Here is a 24,829-nt window from a genome sequence, read left to right as displayed (position 1 = left end):
CTAAGACAAGCAGTAAAGTAACACACAGGTAGAAAGATGGTTCTATTGTCACCATATAATTTACTTTGCAAATGCCTACATAACAAGCCTTGATCTCCCTCCCCTTTTTAATAAAACTGCTGGTTGGGACAGACCAGTGCTATCAACTATAAAACTGAAAATACATTCAGAATTGAATTTTCTAAAAAAGCCACAACATTGTTTTACAGCCTTAACTTTTTATCCCATGCTATTGCTATAACCTCCTAATATTCAGCCTCACTTTGAAAAGCTAAGCCACTTACATGAATAGGTGAGTAGTATCTTAATAAAAATCTTTTCCATTAACTTTAGTTCAAAGTAAGGCTTTATCTTTCCATTCTGAATCTTAATATACTGTTTCTAAATAGTCCTATCGATTTTGTTCTCACCCTTTGCAAATCAGTTTTCTCAGTTAAATGTCTGCTTTTTGGCTTTCACTAGAGTAAGTGTTACTTCCTCCATGAGAAGATATTATCTGTGATAAACAGACCTGTACATTTTGCTGTATTCTTGGGTTGGTTTCCCTTTACAAACATGCAAAACATGCAGACGTCCTTTTCCCATATAATAAATGCCACTTTAATCTTCATAGCTTGTGAGGTTCAAGTTACAAATGAAGCTCAGAGAAATGAAGTAATTATCTCAAGGTCCAACATGTAAAAAATAACAGAACTAGAACTTGAATTCTAGTCTTCTGATTCTGAATCCCATGTTCACCTGAAGGTGACTGATCCCAGCCTCAGTTTATTGGTTGTTTCTATCATGAACCCACTGAAATTTTATCAATAGTTGTTTTTTTTTTTAATATTCAAATAAGGACTCAGAAAAAGATAAATTATAGGCATACATAGGAGCATTTATCTTTACCCTACCTATCAGGGCTTGCTTAACAGAAAAGAACTCCTTTTTTACCTACTCTATTTTAATATTAATATATATATATATATACACACACACACACACACACACACACACACACACACACGTGTGTGTGTGTGTGTGTGTGTGTATAAAACCCTAATATGCAAATAGACCGAACGGCAGAACAACTGGTTGCTATGATGTGTGCTGGCCACCGGGGGGTGTGCGTGGAACATGGCAGGCGTTGGCCGCGGCAGGATGGTGGAGCAGGTGAGTGGGGGTGCCAGACCAAGGCGGGGCGCTGATTGCTGTCATTGGGGCGAGCCTCTGGTGGTTACTGAAAATTCTTTGCACCCAGGTGCCGTGGTCCTGCCTGGCACTCACAACTGCTGCTGGCGCCGGTGCCATCAGCGTGTGGGAGTGGCAGTGGCAGGAGTGGGGCTGCCAGCAGACAGGGGACTGGGGCCACAGTGGGAGGGGCCAGGCAGAGGCACAGAGGATGGGCTGAGACTCGCCCCTGTGCCTACCGTAGCCTCGCAGCCCACAGTTCCTTTCAAGGTGCATGAATTCGTGCAATGGGCCCCTAGTATATACATAATAGACATTCTTTAAAAGACAAAGCCCAATAAATAACATGGCAAACCTTTCTCTACACAGTAGTAAATAGGTTTTCATATTATGGACTTCTATATGTTGCTCTTGTTTGTCAGTTTGTTAAAATAGGAAAAACTGCCTAATTCAATAATTTATAAACCCTTCTTTCCCCAGGCACAAATTCATTCTTGCTTTGAGAAGATGTAGGTTTTAAAGCTGAACTGATCCTCTGCAAATTACAGATATGCAACATTTAAAACAATGTTGAAATGCTTGTGTTTAACTCCAGTTGGCATAAAAAACGTTGTCTTCAGCAAAGTTAGATGCCATTAATTTGTCTTAAGATTTCCTGTTATAGTTGCTATAAAGCATCTCAACAGATGGATTCCAGAATAGGTCACAGCACTGTGAAAAGAAAAGAAAAATCATTTTCTTCCTTACTTCAGAGGTAGTAACAGATCTGAATTCATCTATCTAACTTAAAAAAAACTGTTTACAAACTGAGTTTCATGTATGAAAGAGAACATCTTAAATTGGCCTTTTCCTCTTCCCTAAATCTAGTGCTCCACACTATCTGATTACCTTCATGATTCTAAAAATTTCACCATTTTCTACTATTTTATTTTTTATTTGCCAGACTAAGAGTTGTTTCTGTTTTTCTATATGGAGGACATTTGACATATAACATTATGTTAGTTTCAGATGTACAACATAAAGATTTAGTATTGTATATACTACAAAATGATCACAATAAGTCTAGTTAACATCCATCACTATACATAATTACAAAATTTATTTTCTTGTGATGAGGACTTCTAAGATCTGCTCTCAGTAACTTTGAAATATGCAATACAGTATTATTTATAGTCACCATGCTGTATATTACATCCAGGACTTATTTTACAACTGGAAGCTTGTACCTTTTGACTCCCTTCATTCATTTCTCCCACCACCCATCCCCCACCTCTGGCAACCACTAATCTCTTCACTTTTATCTAGGAGCTTGGTTTTTGTTGTTTAAATTCCACATATAAAGGACATCATATGGTGTTTGTCTTACTATTTCACTTAGCATGCATTCAAGGTCCATCCATGTTGTCACAAACGGGCAAGATTTCATTCTCTTTTCTGGCCAAAAGGTATTCCACTGTGTATTTAACCGCTTTACCTTTATTCATCCACTGACTCTTAGGTTGCTTCCATATCCTGGCTATTGAAAAAATGTTGCAGTGAACATGGGGGTACATATATCTTTTCGAATATGTTTTCATGTTCACTGGGTAAATATCCAGAAGTGGAATTGCTAGAACAAATGGTGGTTCTACTTTTAATTTTTTGAGGAACCTCCACACAGTTTTCCATAATGGCAGTACAAATTTACATTCCCACCAACAGTGCACAAGAGTTTCCTTTTCTCCACATCCTTGCCAACATTTATTTCAAGTCTATTTGATAACAGCCATTCTAACAGGCAGGAGGTGATATCTCATTGTGGTTTTGATTTGCATTTCCCTGGTGAATAGTGATGTTCAGCATCTTTTCATGTATTTGTTAGCCGTCTATACATCTTCTTTGGAAAAATGTCTCTTCAGATCCTCTGCCCATTTTTAAATTGTATTATTATTATTATTTTTGCTATTGAATTGTATGAGTTCTTTGTGCATTTTGGGATATTAATCCCTTATCAGATATATAAAATACTAGAGGCCCGGTGCACAAAATTTGTCCATGGGGGGGCGGGGAGGTGTCCCTCAGCCCAGCCTGCACCCTCTCCAATCAGGGACCCCTCGAGGGATGTCCAACTGCCCACAATCCAGGACTGCTGGCTCCCAACTGCTCGCCTGCCTGCCTTCCTGATTGCCCCTAACCACTTCTGCCTGCCAGCTTGATCACCCCCTAACCACTCCCCTGCCAGCCTGATTGATGCCTAACTGCTCCCCTGCCAGCCTGATTGATGCCTAACTGCTCCCCTGCCAGTCCGTTTTCCCCTAAATGCCCTCCTCTGCAGGCCTGGTCACCCCTAACTGCCCTCCCCTGCAGGCCTGGGTCCCTCCCAACTGCCTTTCCCTGCAGGCCTGGTCGCCCCCAACTTCCCTCCTCTGCCAGCTTGGTCACCCCTAACTGCCCTCCCCTGCAGGCTTGATTGCCCCCAACTTCCCTCCTCTGCCGGCTTGGTCACCCCTAGCAGCCCTCCCCTGCAGGCCTGATTGCCCCCAATTGCCCTCCCTTGCAGGCCTGGTCCCTCCCAACTGCCCTCCCCTGCTGGCCTTCTTGTGGTGGCCATCTTGTGTCCACATGGGGGCAGGATCTTTGACCTCATGGGGGCAGCCATCTTGTGTGTTGGAGTGATGGTCAATCTGCATATTACTCTTTTATTAGATAGGATAGAGGCCTGGTGCATGGGTGGGGGCCAGCTGGTTTGACCTGAAGGGTGTCCCGGATCAGGGTAGGGGTTCCCTTGGGGCGTGGGGCAGCCTGGGCAAGGGGCCTGTGGTGGTTTGCAGGCCGGCCATGCCCCCTGGTGACCCAAGTGGAGGCCCTGGTATCTGGGGTTTATTTATCTTCTACAATTGAAACTTTGTAGCCTGGAGCGGAGCCAAGCCTTCTGCTTGCTCCGTGACGGCAGCCATTTCTATTGGGTTTTATGTATCTTCTATAATTGAAACTTTGTAGCCTTAAGTGGAGGCCTGGGCCGGCCAGGGTGTGCGGAAAGCTTGGCTTCCTCCATCGCTGGGGGCAACCCGAGCCTCCTGCTCTTTCCAGCTCTGTGGCTGGTGCCATTTCTGTTTGGGTTTATGTATCTTCTATCATTGAAACTTTGTAGCCTTGAGTGGAGGCCTAGGCTGGCAAGGGCAGGCGGAAAGCTTGGCTTCCTCCATTGCCGGGGAAACCCAAGCCTCCCTCCTGCTCTCTGTGGCCGTCGCCATCTTGGTTGGGTTTATTTGCATATTTGCTCATGATTGGCTGGTGGGCGTGGCTGGTGGGTGTGGCTGGTGGGTGTAGCAGAGTGATGGTTAATTTGCATATTACTCTTTTATTAGATAGGATTTTCTCCCAGTTAGGTAGCCTTTTCATCTTGTTGATGATTTCCTTTGCTTTGTAGAAGCTTTTTAGTTTGATGTAGTCCTACTAGTTTATTTTTGTTTTTGGAATCAGATCCAACAAATTATCACCAAGACCAATGTCAAGGAACTTACTGCCTATGTTTTCTTCTAAGAGTTTATGGTTTCAGGTATTACATTCAAGTCTTTAATCTATTTTTGAGTTAATTTTTGTGTATAGTATATAGTAGTTTAATTTCATTCTTTTGCATGTGGCTGTTCAGTTTTCCAACACCATTTATTGAAGAGCCTGTCATTTCCCCATTGTATATTTCTGGTTCTTTTGTTGTAAATTAATTGACCATTATGCATGGTCTTATTTCTAGACTCCCTATTCTGTTCTGTTGATCTTTGTGTCTGTTTTTATGCCAATACCATACTGTTTTGATTACTACACCTCTGTAATATAGTATGAAGTCAGGGAGCATTATGCCTCCAGCTTTGTTTTTCTTCCTCAAGATTGCTTTGGCTATTCAGGGTCTTTTGTTATTCTGTACAAATTTTAGAGTTGTTTGTTCTATTTCAGTGAAAAATGCCACTGGAATATCTACCATTTTGCTTTTTATTCCCCAGACTAAACTGTTTGATCTTTTAGTTTATTCTTCTTATGACAAGATGCAATCACCTTGATAATTTAGACCTTTTCTCATGATTTTTAAAAAACTATCATAACCATTATTGTATCTGTTATTATCTGTCTTAGTATATCCATCTGTATCCATTCATCCATATGTCAGCATTAAAGTGACTACTTGGTTCCTCAGGATACATGGACTTTTATCGATACATTATGACTTTTATGGATATAGGTATGGTGTATACCTGTATATAAAATAGGTAAACTCTTTTCTCTTGCATTGCTAATTCCCTTCTTGATAAAGTACAGCATTTTGGACTTTTTGACCAAACCTGCCAGCTTGAGAATAGTCCATAATGATTCTTGGATTATAAATGGAATTATACATATATAGTTTAAAGGAGAAATACAAGTTAGATAGTCCACACACTATGACACCTTGAAATCATTTGCAACGTTTCTGTCAACTCATATGATTTTCTTTGTCATTACAATCAGTTTTCATTTGCTTGGAATTTAACTACATAGAAAACCACAGAAGCGATCATATTGTGCCTATTTACATATTCCTTCTATACCATTTATAACAATAGACTGATCAGCATCAATCTTTAGGAGCCTTTCACCATTTATACTTCTCCACTCAGCTGGGGCAGAGTTCAGACATGAAGGTTAGGTAAACCTCTCTGGATTACATGTCTACTCACATTTCCACCTTTCTCCTATAAAGGTCATACAGGAAGAGAAAGAAATAAAATCTAACTTATTTTATAATAATTATTCTGTGATGAGGCCAATATGAATCTGGAGGGATGAACTGGGATTTGGTCATGCTAGTAAAAGCAAGGATTATATTTAATTCTACTTTCTAAATTGGGTTTAGAAAACTGTGGAGTACAGCCTGCCAATTTCCTTTATGTGGTTACTGTGGTATAGTGAACACTGACATACTTGAAAGTCAGCGGGCTCCTGTGTCTCAATTCTTGGACTTTTAGTGCTGTGTGGCTTCTATAGTGTCTTGGTAACGTACGGTAAGTAGTTCAGGGGCAGCAGTCATTCCAGGGTTATGCAGCAGCGAATGCTGGTATATCTAAAGAAGAGAACTTCTGCCCTGGCTGATATGGCTCAGTTGGTTGGAATGTCATCCCATACACCAAGAGGTAGCAGGTTCGATTCCTGGTCAGGTCACATTACGAGGTGTGGGTTCAATCCCAGGTCGGGGCACATGTGGGAGCCAACCGATCCATGTTTCTCTCTCACATCAATGTTTCTCTCTCCTTCCCTTCCTCTCTCTAAAATCAAATTTTTAAAAAAGTTTAAAAAAAAGAAAAGAAGGGAATTCCCCTAAAAAGTACTAGGGAATCTGATATTCTGGGTTGTTGGCCTGACCCTGCCATTTGCTGACTGACCTTTGGCAAGGAAGGAAACTAACATTTATTATATTTTGTGTACTAGGTCACAATACATTTTATTTGATACTTTTAACCACATTTTTACTAGTGAGAAAAGACTCAAAATGAAATAAATTGCTTTAAAATCTACAGCATAGAAATAGAGGAACCATGCAAACCTATGGCCTCACTCTAAGGCTTATGTTCTTTCTATTAGAGCCAATACCTCTCTGAACTCACTTCACTTCTCCGACTTGTAACTGTGAAATAGGAATGTTTACTGTGAAGATCAATTAAGTGTTTTGAATGATCTAGTGTTATAACCTCCCCCAAGACCATCAGTTTTCAGATAGTGCTAACTGTTCTTAAGTAGAGCCACAATCTTACTTGATTAGTCTGGTGGCATAGAGCTCATGGCAGTGTGGGACTACTGCTTGATCATTCCCTTGTTTTAAACACTATAATTCTGTTAATGTAGTTCAAAAAAACCGTCAGTTTTTTCCCTAGCTCCATTATGTTAATTCAAACTCAACTTCCAGTCAACTAATTAAAAAAAAAAAATGCTGCTATGAGGCATAATTTGCTCATCTTACGTTTATGTTGCCTTTTTAGCTGAAGTATCACTTCCTTATTATTAAACTAGAGGCCCGATGCACGAAATTCATGCAAGAGTAGGCCTTCTTTCCCCCTGACTGCTGGCACCGGCTTCCCTCTGGCACCCAGGACCCAGGCTTCCCTCCAGCTGCCAGCAGGCACCCTGGACCTGGGCTTCCCTCTGGCCGCCAGCAGGCACCCTGGACCCGGGCTTCCCTCTGGCCGCCAGCAGGCACCCAGGACCCGGGCTTCCCTCTGGCTGCCAGCAGGCACCCTGGACCCGGGCTTCCCTCTGGCCGCTAGCAGGCACCCTGGACCCAGGCTTCCCTCTGGCTGCCAGCAGGCACCCTGGACCCGGGCTTCCCTCTGGCTGCCAGCAGGCACCCTGGACCCGGGCTTCCCTCGCAGCCCCGGCTTCATCCGGAAGGTCGTCCAGTCTAATTAGCATATTACACTTTTATTATTATTGATAGTTAAAAAATCAGCTATTTTTCTATGATAATGTTCAGGGCTCTAAGAAGAATTAGGATTTCATTCTTGCCCCTAAGCGTTTCATTGTATGTATGGAACATAGACAAATGAACTGGATAAATATTCAAAATTAAGTAAAGGGAGAAGAGCATTTTGTCGAAATGAATGAAGAAGGATTTTGACAGGCATGTTCATAATTACAAAAAACTTAAATGTGATTTGCATTGGTAGGCAATAGAATGACTGCTTAAAGGACAGTTCTACATATGTTACTTGGTTTCATTATTTTCTTAAAGCAACTCCCACAGTGTCTTTCACAAAGAAGAGTATGATTTTCTTACTCATAGGGGAGGGGACTGAGTCTCTGCAACAGTACAGGTTAGTTACTGTGCCCACGGTATACACTGAAACTACAAACTCATGTTTCATTGCTAAACCACATCTAATATCTCAAAAACTACCAGCTCAGGAAATATCCACTCCTTCTGCTACCAATACTTAATTCTAATTTATATGAAGCATTTCTTCTTTACATATGGTCCTTTTAAAGGAATATTTTTATCCCTCATAGCCTAAATGAGTTTTCTACCATAAAGATAAGTTGTTTTTCTTTGGAACTAAGAAAGGGATGGTAGTATCTTTATTATAATGGTTGTTTAGCTGATTCTAAAAAGGAAAAAGTTTTGCTCTAGCTAGTTTGGCTCAGTGGATAGAGCGTTGGCCCGCAGACTAAAGGGTCCCAGGTTCAATTCCAGTCAAGAACACATGCCTGGGTTGCGGGCTCGGTCCCAGTAGGGGGTGTGCAGGAGGCAGCCAATGAATGATACTCTTTCATCATTGATGTTTCTATCTCTCCCTTCCTCTCTGAAATAAAAAAATATATATTAAAAAAATAATTTTTTAAAAAGTGAAAAGTTTTCACTTCTGCTGTGGTACAGGGTTGAGCTAGGCTGAGAAAGAAAGAGAATGAAAATGCCTACAAGGAAGATACAGCAAAACTTGCAGAAGGAAGAAATAGAGGAAAGGAAAAAATAAAAGCACTGATGGGTTGTACCAATAAATCTTGGCTAAGTGCACAGTCTTCCAAAGTTTCCTAATTTTAGTCAAAAGGCTGAGAAATGACAAGCAACACTGATTTAATACTAAAAGTTGATAGTATATAAGGCTATAAAAACAATTCAACTCTTACCTTACAGGAAACAACTGAGGAAAACATCCTTGCGTTTTAGTGTCAACAAATTTCTGGATCTCAAGCACTTGTTTTAAAAGATGTCCCGTGGAAGATTTGTCAATTTTTGTTAACACCATCTGCAAAAAACAAACGACTAAATGAGTTAATGTATGCAACGTATAAAGCATACACTATGTGCTTGCTATTTAGTGGTGCTTTAAATACACAGGACTATACTACTTGAATTCAAAACCAGTGAAAAGGACCCTGAAGCCATATTTGCAACTACCATAAACCAAATGTTTCACATAATCACTCTGTGTCTGTGATCAAAGATATATGTTAGTATTATTGGGTTGGGTTGATTCATATAAAATTGGCAACTTATAATCATTTTTTGACATACAAAATGGTTCCATCTCACATGTAACCTAAAGGAAAAATTAGAAATCCAGCTATTTGTAGGTTGTATCCACTATTCCAAGTTTTATATAAGTACATTCCAAGTAAGTCTAGAACTTACTAGGCTTACTAGTAATAACATTGAATAATTTACTTATTCAAAGACATACTACATACTAGAGGTAAGGCCAAGGCTTGGCTGATTATAAAATCAATTAAAAAGTAAAACCTTGATCTATCAGATTTTCTTGGGGAATTTCTATAAAATTAAATTTCCTGACTCATCATTCATATTTTATAAAATATAAATTGGCAGAGGGAGTGAGAAGCAAAAAGTGTGTGGTTTCTAATGACCTGTGAAATCCTCCAAATGGGAGTTTTTCCTTATAAAGGCAAATACTGACATTTATTTATTTTTAATCTTTTATTTTATTATTATTTTTTTAATCTTTATTGTTCAGATTATTACAGTTGTTCCTCTTTTTTCCCTCCATAGCTCCCCTCCACCCAGTTCCCACCCCACCCCATGCCCTTACTGCCCCCGCCACTGTCCTCATCCATAGGTGTATGATTTTTGTCCAGTCTCTTCCTGCACCCCCCACACCCCTCTCCCCCTGAGGATTGTCAGTCCACTCCATTTCTATGCCCCTGATTCTATTATATTCACCAGATTATTCTGTTCATCAGATTTTTTATTCACTTGATTTTTAGATTGTCTTGTTGATAGATATGTATGTTGTTCATAATTTTTATCTTTACCTTTTTCTTCTTCCTCTTTTTAAAGAATACCTTTCAGCATACTATCTAATAAAAGAGTAATATGCAAATTGACCATACTTCTGCTATGCCCACCAGCCACGCCCACCAGCCAATCAGGAGTGAGTATGCAAATTAACCCTACCAAGATGGCTGTGGCCACAGAGAGAGCAGGAGGCTTGGGTTTCCCCGGCAATGGAGGAAGCCAAGCTTTCCGCCTACCCTGGCCTGCCTTGGCCTCCACTTAAGGCTACAAAGTTTCAATTATAAAAGATAAATAAATCCCAACAAAAATGGCAGCAGCCACGGAGCTGGAGAGAGCAGGAGGCTTGAGTTGCCCCCGGTGATGGAGGAAGCCAAGTTTCCGCAACCCTGGCCTGCCTTGGCCTCTGCTTAAGGCTACAAAGTTTCTATTATAGAAGATATATAAATCCCAACAGAAATGGCTGGAGCCAAGGAGCGAGCAGGAGGCTTGGCTCCACTCAAGGCTACAAAGTTTCAATTATAGAAGATAAATAAATCCTAGACACCAGGGCCTCCACTTGGGTTGCCGGGGATCGTGGCCGGCCTGCAATCCACCACGGGCCCCTCACCCAGGCCACCCCATGCCCCAAGGGAACCCCCACCCTGATCCGGGACACCCTTCAGGGCAAACCAGCCAGCCTCCACCCGTGCACCAGGCCTCTAGCCTATCTAATCCTATCTAATAAAAGAATAATATGCAAATTGATGTCATTCCAACACACAAGATGGCTGGCCCCATGTGGTCAAAGATGACTGCCCCCATGTGGACACAAAATGGCCGCCACAAGATGGCCAGCAGGGGAGCGTAGTTGGGAGGGACCAGGCCTGCAAGGGAGGGCAGTTGGGGGCGACCAAGCCTGCAGGGGAGGGCAGTTAGGGGTGACCAGGCTGGCAGGGGAGGGAAGTTGGGGGCAACCGGGCCTGCAGGGAAGGGCAGTTGGGGGGACCCAGGCCTGCAGGGGAGAGCAGTTGGTGGCAAACAGGCTGGCAGGGAAGCAGTTAAGCATCAATCAGGCTGGCAGGGGGTTATCAGGCTGGCAGGCAGAAGCAGTTAGGGGCAATCAGGAAGGCAGACAGGCGAGCAGTTGGGAGACAGCAGTCCTGGATTGTGAGAGGGATGTCCGTTTAGGCTCGTCGGACATCTCTCGAGGGGTCTCAGATTGGAGAGGGTGCAGGCTGGGCTGAGGGACACACACCGCTGTGCACGAATTTCGTGCACCAGGACTCCAGTTTCATATAATACTGGTTTGGCAGTGATGAACTCCTTTAGCTTTTTCTTATTTGTGAAGCTCTTTATCTGACCTTCAATTCTGAATAATAGCTTTGCTGGGTAGAGTAATCTTGGTTGTAGGTTCTTACTATTCACCACTTTGAATATTTCTTGTCACTCCCTTCTGGCCTGCATAGTTTCTGTTGAGAAATCAGCTGACAATCGTATGGGTGCTCCCTTGTAGGTAACTAACTGTTTTTCTCTTGCTGCTTTTAATATTCTCTCTTTGTCTTTTGCTCTTGGCATTTTAATTATGATGAATCTTGGTGTGGTCCTCTTTGGATTTCTTTTGTTTGGGGTTCTGTGCACTTCCTGGACTTGTAAGTCTATTTCTTTCACCAGATGGGGGAAGTTTTCTGTCATTATTTCTTCAAATAGGTTTTCAGTATCTTGCTCTCTCTCTTCTTCTGGCACCCCCATAATTCGGATGTTTGTATGCTTGAAGTTGTCCCAGTATCTTCATATTTTTGGATTCTTTTTTCTTTATGCTTTTCCGGTTGGGTGTTTTTTGCTTCTTTGTATTTTAAATCTTTGACTTGATTCTTGCGATCCTCTAGTCCAGTGGTTGGCAAACCGCGGCTCGCGAGCCACATGCGGCTCTTTGGCCCCTTGAGTGTGGCTCTTCCACAAAATACCACGGCCTGGGCTAGTCTATTTTGAAGAAGTGCGTTAAAAGAAGTTTAAGTTTAAGAAATTTGGCTCTCAAAAGAAATTTCAATCATTGTACTGTTGATATTTGGCTCTGTTGACAAATAAGTTTGCAGATCACTGCTCTAGTCTGCTGTTGGATCTTCTGTATATTATTTTTTATTTCAGTCATTGTATGCTTAATTTCTAGTTTTTCATATCCTTAAGGGTCTCGCTAAATTTATCAGCCTTTTCTAGAAAATTCTTAAAAAACCTTATAACCGTGGTTTTGAACTCTATATCCAGTCGTTTGCTTTCCTCCTTTTCTTTCATTTGTGACCTGTTTCTTTGTCTCTACATTTTGGCTGCTTCCCTGAGTTGATAGAGTGGCTTTGTGTGCTAGGTGTCCTATAGGGCCCAGTGGCTCAGCCTCCCCAGTTACCTGAGGTGGACACTCTTGGTGCACCCCTTTGTGGGCTGTGTGCACAATCTTGTTGTAGTTAAGCCTTGATTGATGTTGGTATCACTGGGAGGAACTGACTTCCAGGCCAATTGGCTGTGAGGATCAGCTGTGTCTACGATGGGAGAACTTCTGTGCTGGAGACACCCTTATGAGACAAGACTTGCTTCTGGGAGGCTTTGGTGGTCACTGACTCTGCCCCCTGAGTGTGTCCCTTATGGATCTGAGGAGTTGTAATATGGATGGTCCCACTCTGAACCCTGGGTACACTGGCTCTTGGATCTCCAAGAAGGTGCTAATTTAGCCTCTGCCTGAGGCCACCCAGCAGGAGCTATGGAGAGATCTGCAGATTCCTCTTCTTTGTTTGGGTTTTGGAGGTGCCCAGATGAGGCCCAGCTGTGAAGCAATGCAAGCTGCTGTGGGGCCTTGGGCCTTCTTTTGGATGTTATGGGTCTCTCTGACTCAGCTGCAGTTTGTTAGGTAAGTTTAGATTTCAAAGGACCAGGCCATTCACATGCAAAAGCCTCTGTGCACAGCTTGGATGGGGCAGAGTCTCAGGGCAGAGCAAACAGCAATGGCTTCCTGTCAGCCCTGCCCTAAGAGGCCCCCAGGTCTCAGTGTCCTGTGGTAATCACTGCAAGCACCTCTGAGAGAAAGCCGCCCTCGAGTTTCGCCTGCTGACAGACAGTCCAGCTTCTCCCCGTATGAGTCTGGGTCCCCAGAGTCTCACCCGGAACTGGAGTTCAGAGCAGTCGGGAGCTTGTGTCTCCCTCCTGATTGAAAAAGACAGCCGCGTACTCAGTTGCCAGCCCTCTCCACGCGCGCCTCCGTACCTCTGCACTTTACTTCCGCAGCTCCTGTGAGTCTCAGTGTGCTTTTCTCTTCCCTTCTAGTTGTAGAATTTCCACTTAGCCAGCCTTCCTGTGGTTCTGGATGATGTCCGTTTTGTCTTTTAGTTGTAGTTTTGAAGTGGTTGTGCGAGGCAGGTGTTTACCTATGCCGCCATCTTGTTTTTTCCCCCCGCCAAATGCTGATATTTAAAAGGAAACATAATTCCTCTAGTACAGTGGTTCTCAACCTTTTTAATGCTGCGACCCTTTAATACAGTTCCTCATGTTTTGGTAACCTCCAACCATAAAATTATTTTTGTTGCTACTCATAACTGTCATTTTGCTACTGTTATGAATCGTAATGTAAATATCTGTGTTTTCCAATGGTCTTAGGCGACCCTGCTAGTGGTTCTCAACCTGTGGGTTGCGACCCACAGGTTGAGAACTGCTGCTGTAGAGCCTAAGACCATTGGAAAACACAGATATTTACATTATGATTCATTAACAGTAGCAAAATGACAGTTATGAAGTAGCAATGAAAATAATTTTATGGTTGGGGGTCACCACAACATGAGGAACTGTATTAAAGGTCGCGACATTAAAAAGGTTGAGAACCACTGCTCTATTACAAACTCTTTTTCAAAAAGGAAAGTTATATTTCTTTAAAGTGAAAACTGAAGAAAATATATGATTTCATAAACTGATACCTATGATACCAAATCAGGAATATTATCACTTAAAAAAACCTAGTTTGGCATTACTTAGGCATTTTTACTTTGTAGACTAAGTTTATCAATTCTTTGGCTCCTCAAAACTGTAGGTTATCACTAATGTTTCAAAGGGCTTTGCAAACCCGAAGAATTTCATAACTATAACAATACAAAAAAAGTTGCTGACTACTAACGGTTTGACTTGCATTAAACTCCACTGTCAAATTTTAGTACTTTTCTCACTATTTTTTAAAAACCAAATTTTGGCCAATGGGTTCTTCACTTTTCCTTAGGAAATTTAAGAGTGCTACTTTATTTGTAAAACTCACAAAGTGAAATGAATGTGTATACCAACTTACTAATCAGTATTTTATTATAAAGCAAATAATAGACGGAAGACTGGTAAGATTTTCCCAGAAGAAATCCCGTTTTAAGAATCTATATATATAAAAGCCAAGCGACCGGAAGAACAGAACAAGTGGAACAACCGGAACGACCAGTTGCAATGACGTGTACTGTGGCAGACAAATGGCCCGACTGGGTCCCCAGTTGCCCCCCCACAACTTCCTGCGGCCCCTCCTCACCTCTGGCATGGCCCTATCAGCCCCCATCAGGTCAGGCTGGCCGGATCCCACCCATGCATGAATTCATGCACTGGGCCTCTAGTACAGTATAAAAATCCTACTTGTGTGTGCTGGAGCCTGCTATGTTCTTGTAATGGTTCTTAAATTCCCAATTAGTTTAACAAATTTTCAGTTGCAATTTTATTTACATACTGTTAAGTACTATCTGCCAAGCTGCTGTTAAAGAGATGCTAACATTTTGGACAAATATTCACATTGCCATTAAAATACAAAACAAAAATAGTATCATAAAGAAAAACACCTAGGAGCACTAAATAAACAGTTTTAAAAAACTACTTTGACTATACTTTTGAAAACTTAAAGCTGAGAAAAGGAAAAGAGAATAAAAGTAGTACAGATTTTATTAATGGCTAAGAATGGTAAAGATTATACAAAAGGTACTCCTTTATCTCTTGAGGAGGCAAGACTTACTTATTCATTAAAAAGACAGACAGACACACACACACACACACACACACACACACACACAACCGGTATGTATTTCTAATTGCAACCATGATTCAAAAGAAATACTTACTACATAAGGTAATGCAAACTCTTCACACATTTCTATGGCAATATTGTCTGTTTTCTGAATTCCGGCAACACTATCCACTAACAAAAATGTTCTCAGCAAACTGTAAGAATGCAGAAATAAAGATTAATGGCAATATAAAATTCATTCCTTCCTCCCTCCCCGCCCCTCAAGCTATACTAATAAATTTTCCTTTGGTTGATTTTCAGTACAAATTTAAAAACTTTTTTAGGCAAAAGGAATCCTCAGTTCACCAGGTCCATCCTACAGTCCAACAGTTAACTAAATTCACTAAATATTAATTTCAGTAGCATGTATTGCACATGACTCTATACTTGGAATTGGATACCAAGGCCTCTAAAAGCCTGAACTCTAGTGGGAGAAAGAGACATGTATAAATATCTTGTATAAATATCTCATATTAATTTCTATGTAAAGCCACAACAAGAAAGATACTTAACACTTCTTTATACTTCAAAAGTTTAACATAAATTTTCCTATATATGTGCAAAGCTTGAAACACTTGCCTATCTAGGAAGACCATAAAAGGTAACATTTATGAAGGATGTGATGTCAGGAGTACTTTAAGAACAATTAGAATTTACAAAATTTGTTTATATTTAATAAATACCACATTAATCAACAATTTTCATTTTCAAAATTAGCCATCTAAGAGTTTGGTATAAAAACATTAGTAAACTCTGCTGAAGTACTATTTGTAGTCTCAATTTAGAAAAAAACTTGAATTTCAGATTAAGCTAACCTACAGGAAAAAAACAAAGCAAATATGCAGTAAATACTTCGGTTGTAAATGTTGCGTTGCAGAATATTATGAGAATAAAATGGACTTTCTAAAAGTCATTTGATAAAACTGAAGTGGTCATCACGTGTAGAATGCTTTATTACCAAAAATATGCTTTTGGTTTAAATGTATAACTATTATAAACCATTTTTCCCCTTACTTCTTTCGTTCTTTTAGATAGGTCTCCACCATATCAACAAAATCTTCAGGTGCTCGATAGCCATAACCTGGCATGTCCACCAATGTAAAATATTTTCCAACTTTGAAAAAATTCATTTTCTTTGTGTTCCCCTGATAAAATAAATAGAAAAAAGTGAAAACTTGCTTAAAGTATGTTCAGTATATATTTTATAACTCAAAATATTTTCTATTCAATCATATTTATTAACATGTATACATATTTTGTATATAATCCCAGCTATGCTCACAATTAAACAGGAAAAGATAAAGCCCTGGCTGGTTAGAGCATCAGCCTACCCACTGAAGGGTCACAGGTTCAATTCCTGGGTCAAGAGTACATACCTATGTTGCAGGTCTGATCCCCAAGCAACCAATCGATGTGTCTCTCTCACACTGATGTTTCTCTCTCTCTCTCTCTCTTACTCTTCCCTCCCTTCCACTCTCTCGAGGATCGATGGAAAAAATATCCTTACTTCTTGGGTAAGGATTAAAAAAAATAAAACTAAAAAGACATAAGTGCTGGAGATATGCTTAGATACTACTCCTCTCCAATTCATAATTTTAAAATAATATATATGACTGAAGAAGAACTTTAGATTCCATATTAGAAATATGTAGGCAAAATATTTTGGAGTCTTTCCTATTTCATTAGTTCTCAGTAAAAAAAGTCAACCTGGTGTGACTCTACTAGTCAATATTCTCTGATGAGTAATGTATCTCTAATAAGAAATGAATTTGGCACAGGTTAAATTAAATACTGTTAATGAGACAACCATAAAACCTAGATGTAAAACCTGATAGTTTATTATGCCTGGACTAGAGGCCCGGTGCTCTAAATTTATGCACTCAGAGGGGGTCCCTCAGCCCAGCCTACGCCCTCTTGCAGTCCGGGAGCCCTCAGGGGATGTCCACCTGCCAGCTTAAGCCCGCTCCCCGGGGAGCAGGCCTAAGCTGTCAGTCGGACATCCTTAGTGCTGCTGTGGAGGTGGGAGGGGCTCCCACCTCCATGGCTGCGCTCGCCAGCCGTGAGCCGGGCTTCTGGCTGAGCGGTGCTCCCCCTGTGGGAGCGTACTAACCACCAGGGGAAAGCTCCTACAATTGAGTGCCTGCCCCCTGGTGGTCAGTGCACGTCATAGTGACCTGTCATTCTGCTGTTCAGTCAATTTGCATGTTAGCCTTTTAATATATATGATGGTCTTTGGTTGACCACCTCCCACCCACCCACCCACCCACCCATGATCGGGGCCAGGGAGGGACGTGAGAGGTTGGCCAGCCGGGAAGGGACCGTGGGAGGGCTCCAGGGCATATCTGGCGTGTCTCACTCAGTCCCCATCTGCTGGACCCCAGCAGCAAGCTAACCTACCGGTCGGAGCATCTGCCCTCTGGTGGTCAGTGCACATCATAGCGTCTGGTCAACCGGTCGACTGTCTGCCCCCTGTTGGTCAGTGCACGTCATGGTGAGCGGTTGAGTGGCCTTACCATATCATTAGCATATCACGCTTTGATTGGTTGAATGGCTGACCGGCCAGACGCCAGACTCACAGCTGGCAAGCACAGCTGTGGCGGCACAAGCCTCTCCCGAGGACACTCCCCCTGCATGCCCCTCCCCCATCTAGACTGGGACTAGGATTGGGACCAGCATTGGGACTGACTGGGTGCGAGCCCGTGGCCGCTTTTCAGTCATGGGCGCACTGGTATCGCCCTAGGATGGGCGCGCAGAGACCACAGTGGAGCGGCAGCAAGTCTACTGAGCGGCGGTGGCAGGCGCAGCATGGGTGGGATGAGCGGGAGCAGTGTGGCACCTGGCCCAGGCTTGGGCTCTTCCCGGCTGCCTGCCCCTTCGCGCACTACTACATCCCTTGGGGGATGTTGGACTGCTGGTTTTGGCCCAATTCCCACAGGCCACACCAAGCACCTCACTGGTGCATGAATCTGTACACTGGGCCTCTACTCCTATATAATAATCCTATATAATAAAAGGGTAATATGCAAATAGACCGAAGAGCAGAACAACTGAACAACCAATCAAAGAGTAATATGCTAATGATATGCTAAGGCTGCTCAACTGCTCACTATGACGTGCACTGACCACCAGGGGGCAGTGCTCCAACGAGTAGGGTCCAGCTGATTGGGACTGAGCGAGATGGGCTGGACTCACCCTGGAGCCCTCCCGCGGTCCCTCCCCGGCTCGATTGTGCACCCATGGGTCCCTCAGCCTGGCCTGTGCCCTCTCGCAATCTGGGACCCCTTGGCAGATGTTGGAGAGCTGGTTTCAGCCCAATCCCATAGGCCACACCCCTTGGGAGGGCGCCAGACCCAGGGCTCATGTCTGGCGAGCACTGCTGTGGCAGCGCGAGCCTCTCCCTATCAGGACTGATTGGGCGTGGGCCCGCGGCAGGCACAGTGGGGCCGGGGTCAGCGGGAGCAGCAGGTAGGAGCTGCAGGTGGCGTTGGACTGTGGGTTTAGGCCCAATCCCTGCAGGCCTCTAGTATCGAATAACAAAAGAACAACTCTTTGGAAAAGATTTTGACCAAGGAAGATTTCCTTAAGATACTGGCAAGACTACTAAAATAAATCGAGACATATTTCCTTTCCTTCAAAGAAATACAAAGGCATTGATGAAATCTCTTACTTTACTACTTGTTTGAAAGAAATCACTTTTTAGGAATTGGCTATTATCATTTCTTGTATCCTCCAACATTTCTTATTCATCTTCGTCAGTTGAGAGATAGTTCCGACAGATTTGAAATTTCAACATACCGGGGTTTTGGAGACTCTGACTTCAACCTCTGGAGCCAATGAAAACAAAGCCTTTATTAGAGAGGATTTTCCAACATTGCTTCTGCCTATAAAACACACCTTATACAAGGAAAGAGAAGGGGAGCTGGGTGAAAAACGTGAAGGAATTAAGCAAAAGAAAAAAACCAAAACAACAAACTCGTAGACACAGACAATAATATGGTGATTATCAGAGGGAAAGGGGAATGGGGGAAGTTAGAAGAGGGTAAATGAGGGATAAATGGTGATGGAAGGAGACTGGATTTTGGGTAGTGAACAGACAATACAATATACAGATGATATTTATATATCTCTATATATAAAAGCCTAAGTGACCATTACGACCAAACCACCAGTCGACCAGTTGCTATGATGTGCACTCAGATGCTCAATGCAGGAGCTGCCCCCTGGTGGTCTGTGCACTCCCAGAGCCAATCTCCCGCGGCCAGCTAACCTCCTGCAGTTCCTCCCCCTGGCCAGCAGGTCCTGATCCGGACTGGGTGAGATGGCCCTGATTGCCGGCCAGGCCTAAGGACCCCACCTGTGCACAAATTCATGCATCGGGCCTCTAATATTATAGCACTGTACACCTGAAACCTATATAATTTTATTAACCAACTAGAGGCCCGGTGCATGAAAATTCATGCACTTAGGGGTGTCCCTCAGCCCGGCCTGCACCCTCTCGCAGAGCAGGAGCACTCGGGGGATGTCCAACTGATGGCTTAGGCCCGCTCCCTCACATTCTATTTTCCCTCTGTAGGAGGTGAACCATGGGCCGACCAAGGGACAGCACTGGCTGGCGAGCAGCCAGCCCTGTCCCCCATTGCCCTGCCACCACCGGTGGCCTCCCTCCGTTCTGCCATTCGGTTGATTTGCATATTAGGCTTTTATAATATAGGATGTCCCTCAATAAATTCAATAAAAATTTTTTTAAAGAAGAAAAAGAGAATTGAGTATTAGCTTAATATATAAACTTATTATGATGTATTAGCTGCAAAAACCTGCCAAGCTATTTCACTCCTGCCTCACCATAATACAGATGATAAAATGAGGCAGAAAGAGGTTAAATAATTGGCCCAAAATTATACAGCTAGAAAGTTAGAGTTGAAATTTGAACTCAAGACTTCTATATCCAGAACCTGTGCTTTTAATTACACTATGCTACTCAAGAATATCTGCAACATTTATTAAGCATCCTATATTTACAAAGCTTTTTAAAGACAGAACCACATTTCCCCACAAACTTTCAGAGCACAATATAATTAAGAGGTTATTCCTTTCTCTTGAAATCTCTTCTTTTAATTAAGCTTTTCTTCTTTAGTGCTCTATACTATAGTCAGCTCAGGGCACACATAAAGGTATTACTAAAATTCTGTGACACACCAAAAAATATATATTAATTTTTGCTAATCAGACCAAAAAAAAGTATAATTTTGATTCATTCACTTCAGATGGCTATTGTGTTGGCTGTTGTCATTTTTTAATTTGAGAATCTAAGGGAAAAGAGGTCAGTGCCCCTGACTAGTTAGGTATTATATGTTTTAAAAATTCTTGTAGTTCACTGATTGAAAATCACTGCTCTATAGTGTAGAAAACAACAAAATATTCCTGATAGTAACCATTAATACACATGGCTCTGCTTTCTAACATGGTACTGAAGGGGGTACAATACTAATTAGTGGTTCTAAATGAGGGCGTGTTTTGGAAATTTATGAGGAAATTTTGAATATCAGTATGATCAGATGGCATTTAGTAGACAGGGATCAGGGATGCTATATATTGTGTAAAACTGCGGTCAGTCCTTCAAAATGAATCAATCTGAATCCTGCTTAAATTTTAACTGCTCTGCCAGATTAAATCCAATGATAATCTACAGATAATAAAACTGAATTTTAATAAAACTGAATTTCAAAAAACAAATACTCAAAAAGTCCAATAATTTAAAAGCAATGCTATCTCAAAATCATTAAATGATATATATGTTCTTAAATTATAGTAGTTCTAAATATATTCGAAGAACATTTTCAATGCAGTTGTGCAGTTACTACAAATACAGCAGGTCCCTGAATAACATCCATTCCTTCATGGTTGTTTTGTTATAAAGTTGATGAGAGAAAAAAAATCAATTCATGGGCAGGGCCACTGACTGTGGAGTTTGCACGTTCTCCCCAAGTTTGTGTGGGATCTCTCCGGGTACTCCCACGTCCGTAAGATGTGCACATTAGGTGAACCTGCGAGTGAGTCTACAGTGTACCACTCTGAGTGAGTGCGGATGTGTGTGAGTGAGCCCTGCATGGCATCCTGTCCAGGGCTGGTTCCTGCCTTGCACCCTGAGCTGCCAGGAGAAGCTCTGGCAGTTACCCTGAACTGGAATAAACAGGTTGGAAAATAATTACCTTACTTGTTTTTAGTAATCATTCTTAAATGTATGTATAGTTCACTTTTATTTCAATGCTTAATATTAGAAATGTTTTGGGTCTTTATTTAGATGTTAGATAATGTTTTGGGGACCAGAAATATGCCATAGGAACTTAGCACTTGTTTGTATTAATTAACCTTTGGTACAATTGATTTCGTTATAGTTATGTTGCTTAAAGTCTCAGTTTCCAAGACACTATCACTGTGTAAGTGAAGACTTACTGTATGTAAAGAGATCTGAACTTTCTTTTACCAGACTTAGAACAAAATATTATTAAGCTGCAGTATATGCATAAAATGCACAATCATGGAATGTCACTAAAATTGTTTTAAAAAATCTGCATTATTGCCACCAGCTGGCATGGCTGAGTGGTTGAGCATTGACCTATGAACCAGAAGGTCACAGTTCGAGTCCCAGTCAGGCCCATGTGCCCCCAGTTACAGGCCTGATCCCCAGTGGTGAGCATGCAAGAGGCAGCTTTAGTGACATTCAATGATTCTCTCTCATCATTGATGTTTCTATCTCTCTCTTCCTTTCTCTCTGAAATCAATTAAAAAATATTTTTTTAAAATTGACATTATTACCATCTATGTATCATTTTTTTACACATGATAGGAAATTTAGATTGTATGAAAATTACATATTGACAATGATCGCAACATTTGTGAAAATTATACTTTTCATATTCTTCACTTCGTTTTCCTAACTTCAATGTGTGGCTCTAGCTGGTTTGGCTCAGTAGATAGAGCGCTGGTCTTGGGACTGAAGGGTCCGGGGTTCCATTCCGGTCAAGGGCACATGACTGGGTTGTGGGCTCCATCCCCAGAAGGGGGCTTGCAGGAGGTGGCCAATCAATGATTCTCTCTCATCATTGATGTTTCTATCTCTCTCTCCCTCTCCTTTCCTCTCTGAAATAGAAATTTAAAAAAAAAAATTATTTAAAAAAAAAATAGTAAATAACTTCAATTTGTGGATGAAAAAGGGCCACATGCTAACCTGACAAGCTCAGAGAAGGCCTGCCTGGCAGTCTTGCAAACTCAGAGACCTAAAGTAACCACAGAGGATGGTCTGAAATTAAACTTTAAGTTGAAAGCAGTTTTTGGTGGATAGTCATGTCCTAACCCGGTGTCATCCCTGACAAAGATCAACTTTGACCTCAGGGCACAACCAATGCGCCAGGGAGACCACAAATTCCCTGGTTGTTACTGTGTGTTAATTGTTGACTGTTAGCTATCCTGTACCCACCTAAGTAAAAGAAGCATGTGTTTATCACTTTACTTTTCGTCCAATCCCAGAGGTTTCTCTGCTTTGCTTTCTCCCATCTCCCTAATCTATCACCAGTGGACTTCAGGTAACTCATTTAGGTCTCCTCCTTAGACTGTAATGTATAAAACAAGGTGAAAAACTGCCTTTCTCTGGAGCATTATCTCAATACATGGATATTCTGCTTCCCGGCAATTTTCCAGTTTGGCTTAAATAAACGCACAGAAACTCTTTACAGGTTTGAATGTTTCTTACGTTAACAAATTAAATAGGAAAACATTAAAAGGATAATTTTTTGAACACTTAATTTTTATTTTTAAGCGTGTTAAAGTCTTCTATATTCATTACCGAAATAATTAAAACTAGACCTGCTTATTTAGTTAAAATAGTTATATGCTTCCACAAAGTTAGGAAACCTTTCACGTTTTGTGACAAGAAATAGGTGGCAACAAAAGCCCTTCCCAAGCCTCCACCACTGGCTGGCAGCGGGGCTCTCACCTCCGCGCGGGGGAGGTCGGGGGCGTGGTCCAGACGCACAGCCGAGCTGAGGTACTCGATGCGGTTCCGAGGGGTGGCCGTGAAGAAGCCCTCCGCCCTCGCGATGTCCTCCAGGCACGGGTCAAAGATCCTCAGTTGAAGAAGGTCGGGCCTGGCGTCAGGGTGGAGATGTCGCTGGAGTTCCTGCAACGGGAACACGAGCTTCGTCAGTTCCATTTTTGGCAGCTTTAGAACCTCCGTGAAGGCGTGGGACTTGCTGTAAGCTCGGCTCAAGCGCCCCAGCGCTGCGGGCATCTCAATGAGCCTGCCCATGCCTGGCAGCAGCCTGGGCGCAGCCATGTTTCTCTCCCAGAAGCCCCGCAGCAGGACCTCATTCCTAGCATTTGGGCTGCGCGTGCGTGACCCGTCCCTCTACGCCTGCTGGGAAGTGTAGTCTGCTTTGGTCTCTCCTTCCCGTCCTGAGATCTGCCTGTACAGAGCTGGAGGCAGGCGGTGTCCGGTGGCGTGCAAGTCACACCTTGATGACGTGCCTTTGACTTGTCTGCTGCTGTGGGGAGACTGTTTACTGATTTCCAGTGGTCAAAAGACACACCTGGCTGTGTGGCCCTTAAGTCTCAAAGGAAAAAGAAAACGTGTGAAGTTGTAGATTTCAGGCACGTTTACTCTTCACAGTTTCTGGTTGTCTCACGGATCTTTGACTTGGATGTACACATCACTAGGAAAAGCAGTTTTGCAGGAAAAAAGGGCTGGTGACAAAAGTGGTTGAAACGGCATCTGATTTACAGGGAAGAGACAGTTTATATTTTCGCCCTCTCTTTAGCTGCAGGACATGTCACTACATTTTCGAGATTTCTTACAGAATAAAAGCAAAAACAGTTTTGCACAGGTGTTACAGAGTTGTTTCATGGAAGTTACATAAGGACAACTTATTTAAAAAGTTTATTCTCAAAGCAATTCAAACTCATCAGCGCGGAAATGGGAGGTACATGTATCATGAGGAATAACTAAAAAGCATTCCTGCTTAAAAGACTATAGGTCTTTAGAAACATCAGCACCAAATAGCGGAGCAATCTTAACGCAAGCCTCTTGAGCCATTCCCCAGGTTGTTAAGTGACTAATCAGGGCAATTCTTGAATGAATGTCGTACAAAAATTAATGAACAAGACCGATGACTACAGTAGTCTGACCTGTTGCTGGCTGCCTGATTTTTAATCTTTGCATTAGGCTTTTAGGCTTCCCTCCTTCTCCTAGAATCCCCATGATAAAACACTTTATTGTAAACACCCAGAAATTTTGGATACATTTATTATTGTGTGTGTATGTGTATTTTAACTCAAATACTGTTCCAAATCCTCCCCCTGCCTTTCAACAGTATATTTAGAAGTCTTTCTATATCAGTACTAGTACACCCTGACCTACATGATTGTTTTTAATGGAGGCATATCATTTTATTTATTTCCCCATAGTCTGATTGATCACTAATTAGATTTCGTTATTAAAAACAACGCTACAGTGAACACTCATAAATAAATTATCTTTGCACAATTGTGAGAGTGGACTAAATTCCTTGAAGAGGACTTGATGGTATTGGATATGTGCACTTACATTTTTAATATCTCTATTGAAAAATATCCTCTGAAGGAATTGTTCCAAATTACCCCCTAATGATAAATGACCGGTGTGGCTCAGTTGGTTGGGCATCATCCCATGCACCAAAAAGTTGCCGGTTCAATTCCTGGCACATAGCGGGGTTTCAGGCTCAATCCAAAGTTTGAGGAGTCAAACAGATAATACATTGGAAATAAATATAACAAGGAAAATCACTTAATTTATTTAATCATCCCCCTTTTCTCCTTCACTCTATTTTTTC

At 42.0% G+C, this 24,829-nt stretch overlaps 1 protein-coding gene across 1 annotated transcript; it reads right to left on the bottom strand.

Moving 5' to 3' along the window:
• Window positions 1-1,614: 1,614 nt before the first annotated feature.
• On the bottom strand, window positions 1,615-23,312 carry GTPBP8 (GTP binding protein 8). The gene is made up of 6 exons (XM_080656275.1): window positions 22,960-23,312; window positions 18,762-18,860; window positions 15,981-16,111; window positions 15,022-15,121; window positions 8,800-8,918; window positions 1,615-1,881 (listed from the first exon to the last, which is right to left on the bottom strand). The coding sequence occupies exons 1-6, from the start codon at window positions 23,296-23,298 to the stop codon at window positions 1,806-1,808; spliced, it is 864 nt and encodes a 287-aa protein (XP_080512401.1). The 5' UTR covers window positions 23,299-23,312; the 3' UTR covers window positions 1,615-1,805.
• Window positions 23,313-24,829: the final 1,517 nt, after the last annotated feature.

The sequence above is a fragment of the Plecotus auritus genome, assembly GCF_963455305.1.
Source record: "Plecotus auritus genome assembly, chromosome: 2".
NCBI lineage: Eukaryota > Metazoa > Chordata > Mammalia > Chiroptera > Vespertilionidae > Plecotus > Plecotus auritus.
This window is presented reverse-complemented; position numbering and strand designations above follow the sequence as displayed.

Excerpts from the sequence above, each read along its gene's own strand:
- GTPBP8 (XM_080656275.1), bottom strand. The coding sequence starts at position 23,298 with ATGGCTGCGCCCAGGCTGCTGCCAGGCATGGGCAGGCTCATTGAGATG. Across the intron at positions 16,112-18,761 it reads TCAGAGTCTCCAAAACCCCG|GGGAACACAAAGAAAATGAA; the intron begins GTATGTTGAAAT and ends TTATTTTATCAG. Across the intron at positions 1,882-8,799 it reads CCTCAGTTGTTTCCTGTAAG|TGCTGTGACCTATTCTGGAA; the intron begins GTAAGAGTTGAA and ends TTCTTTTCACAG.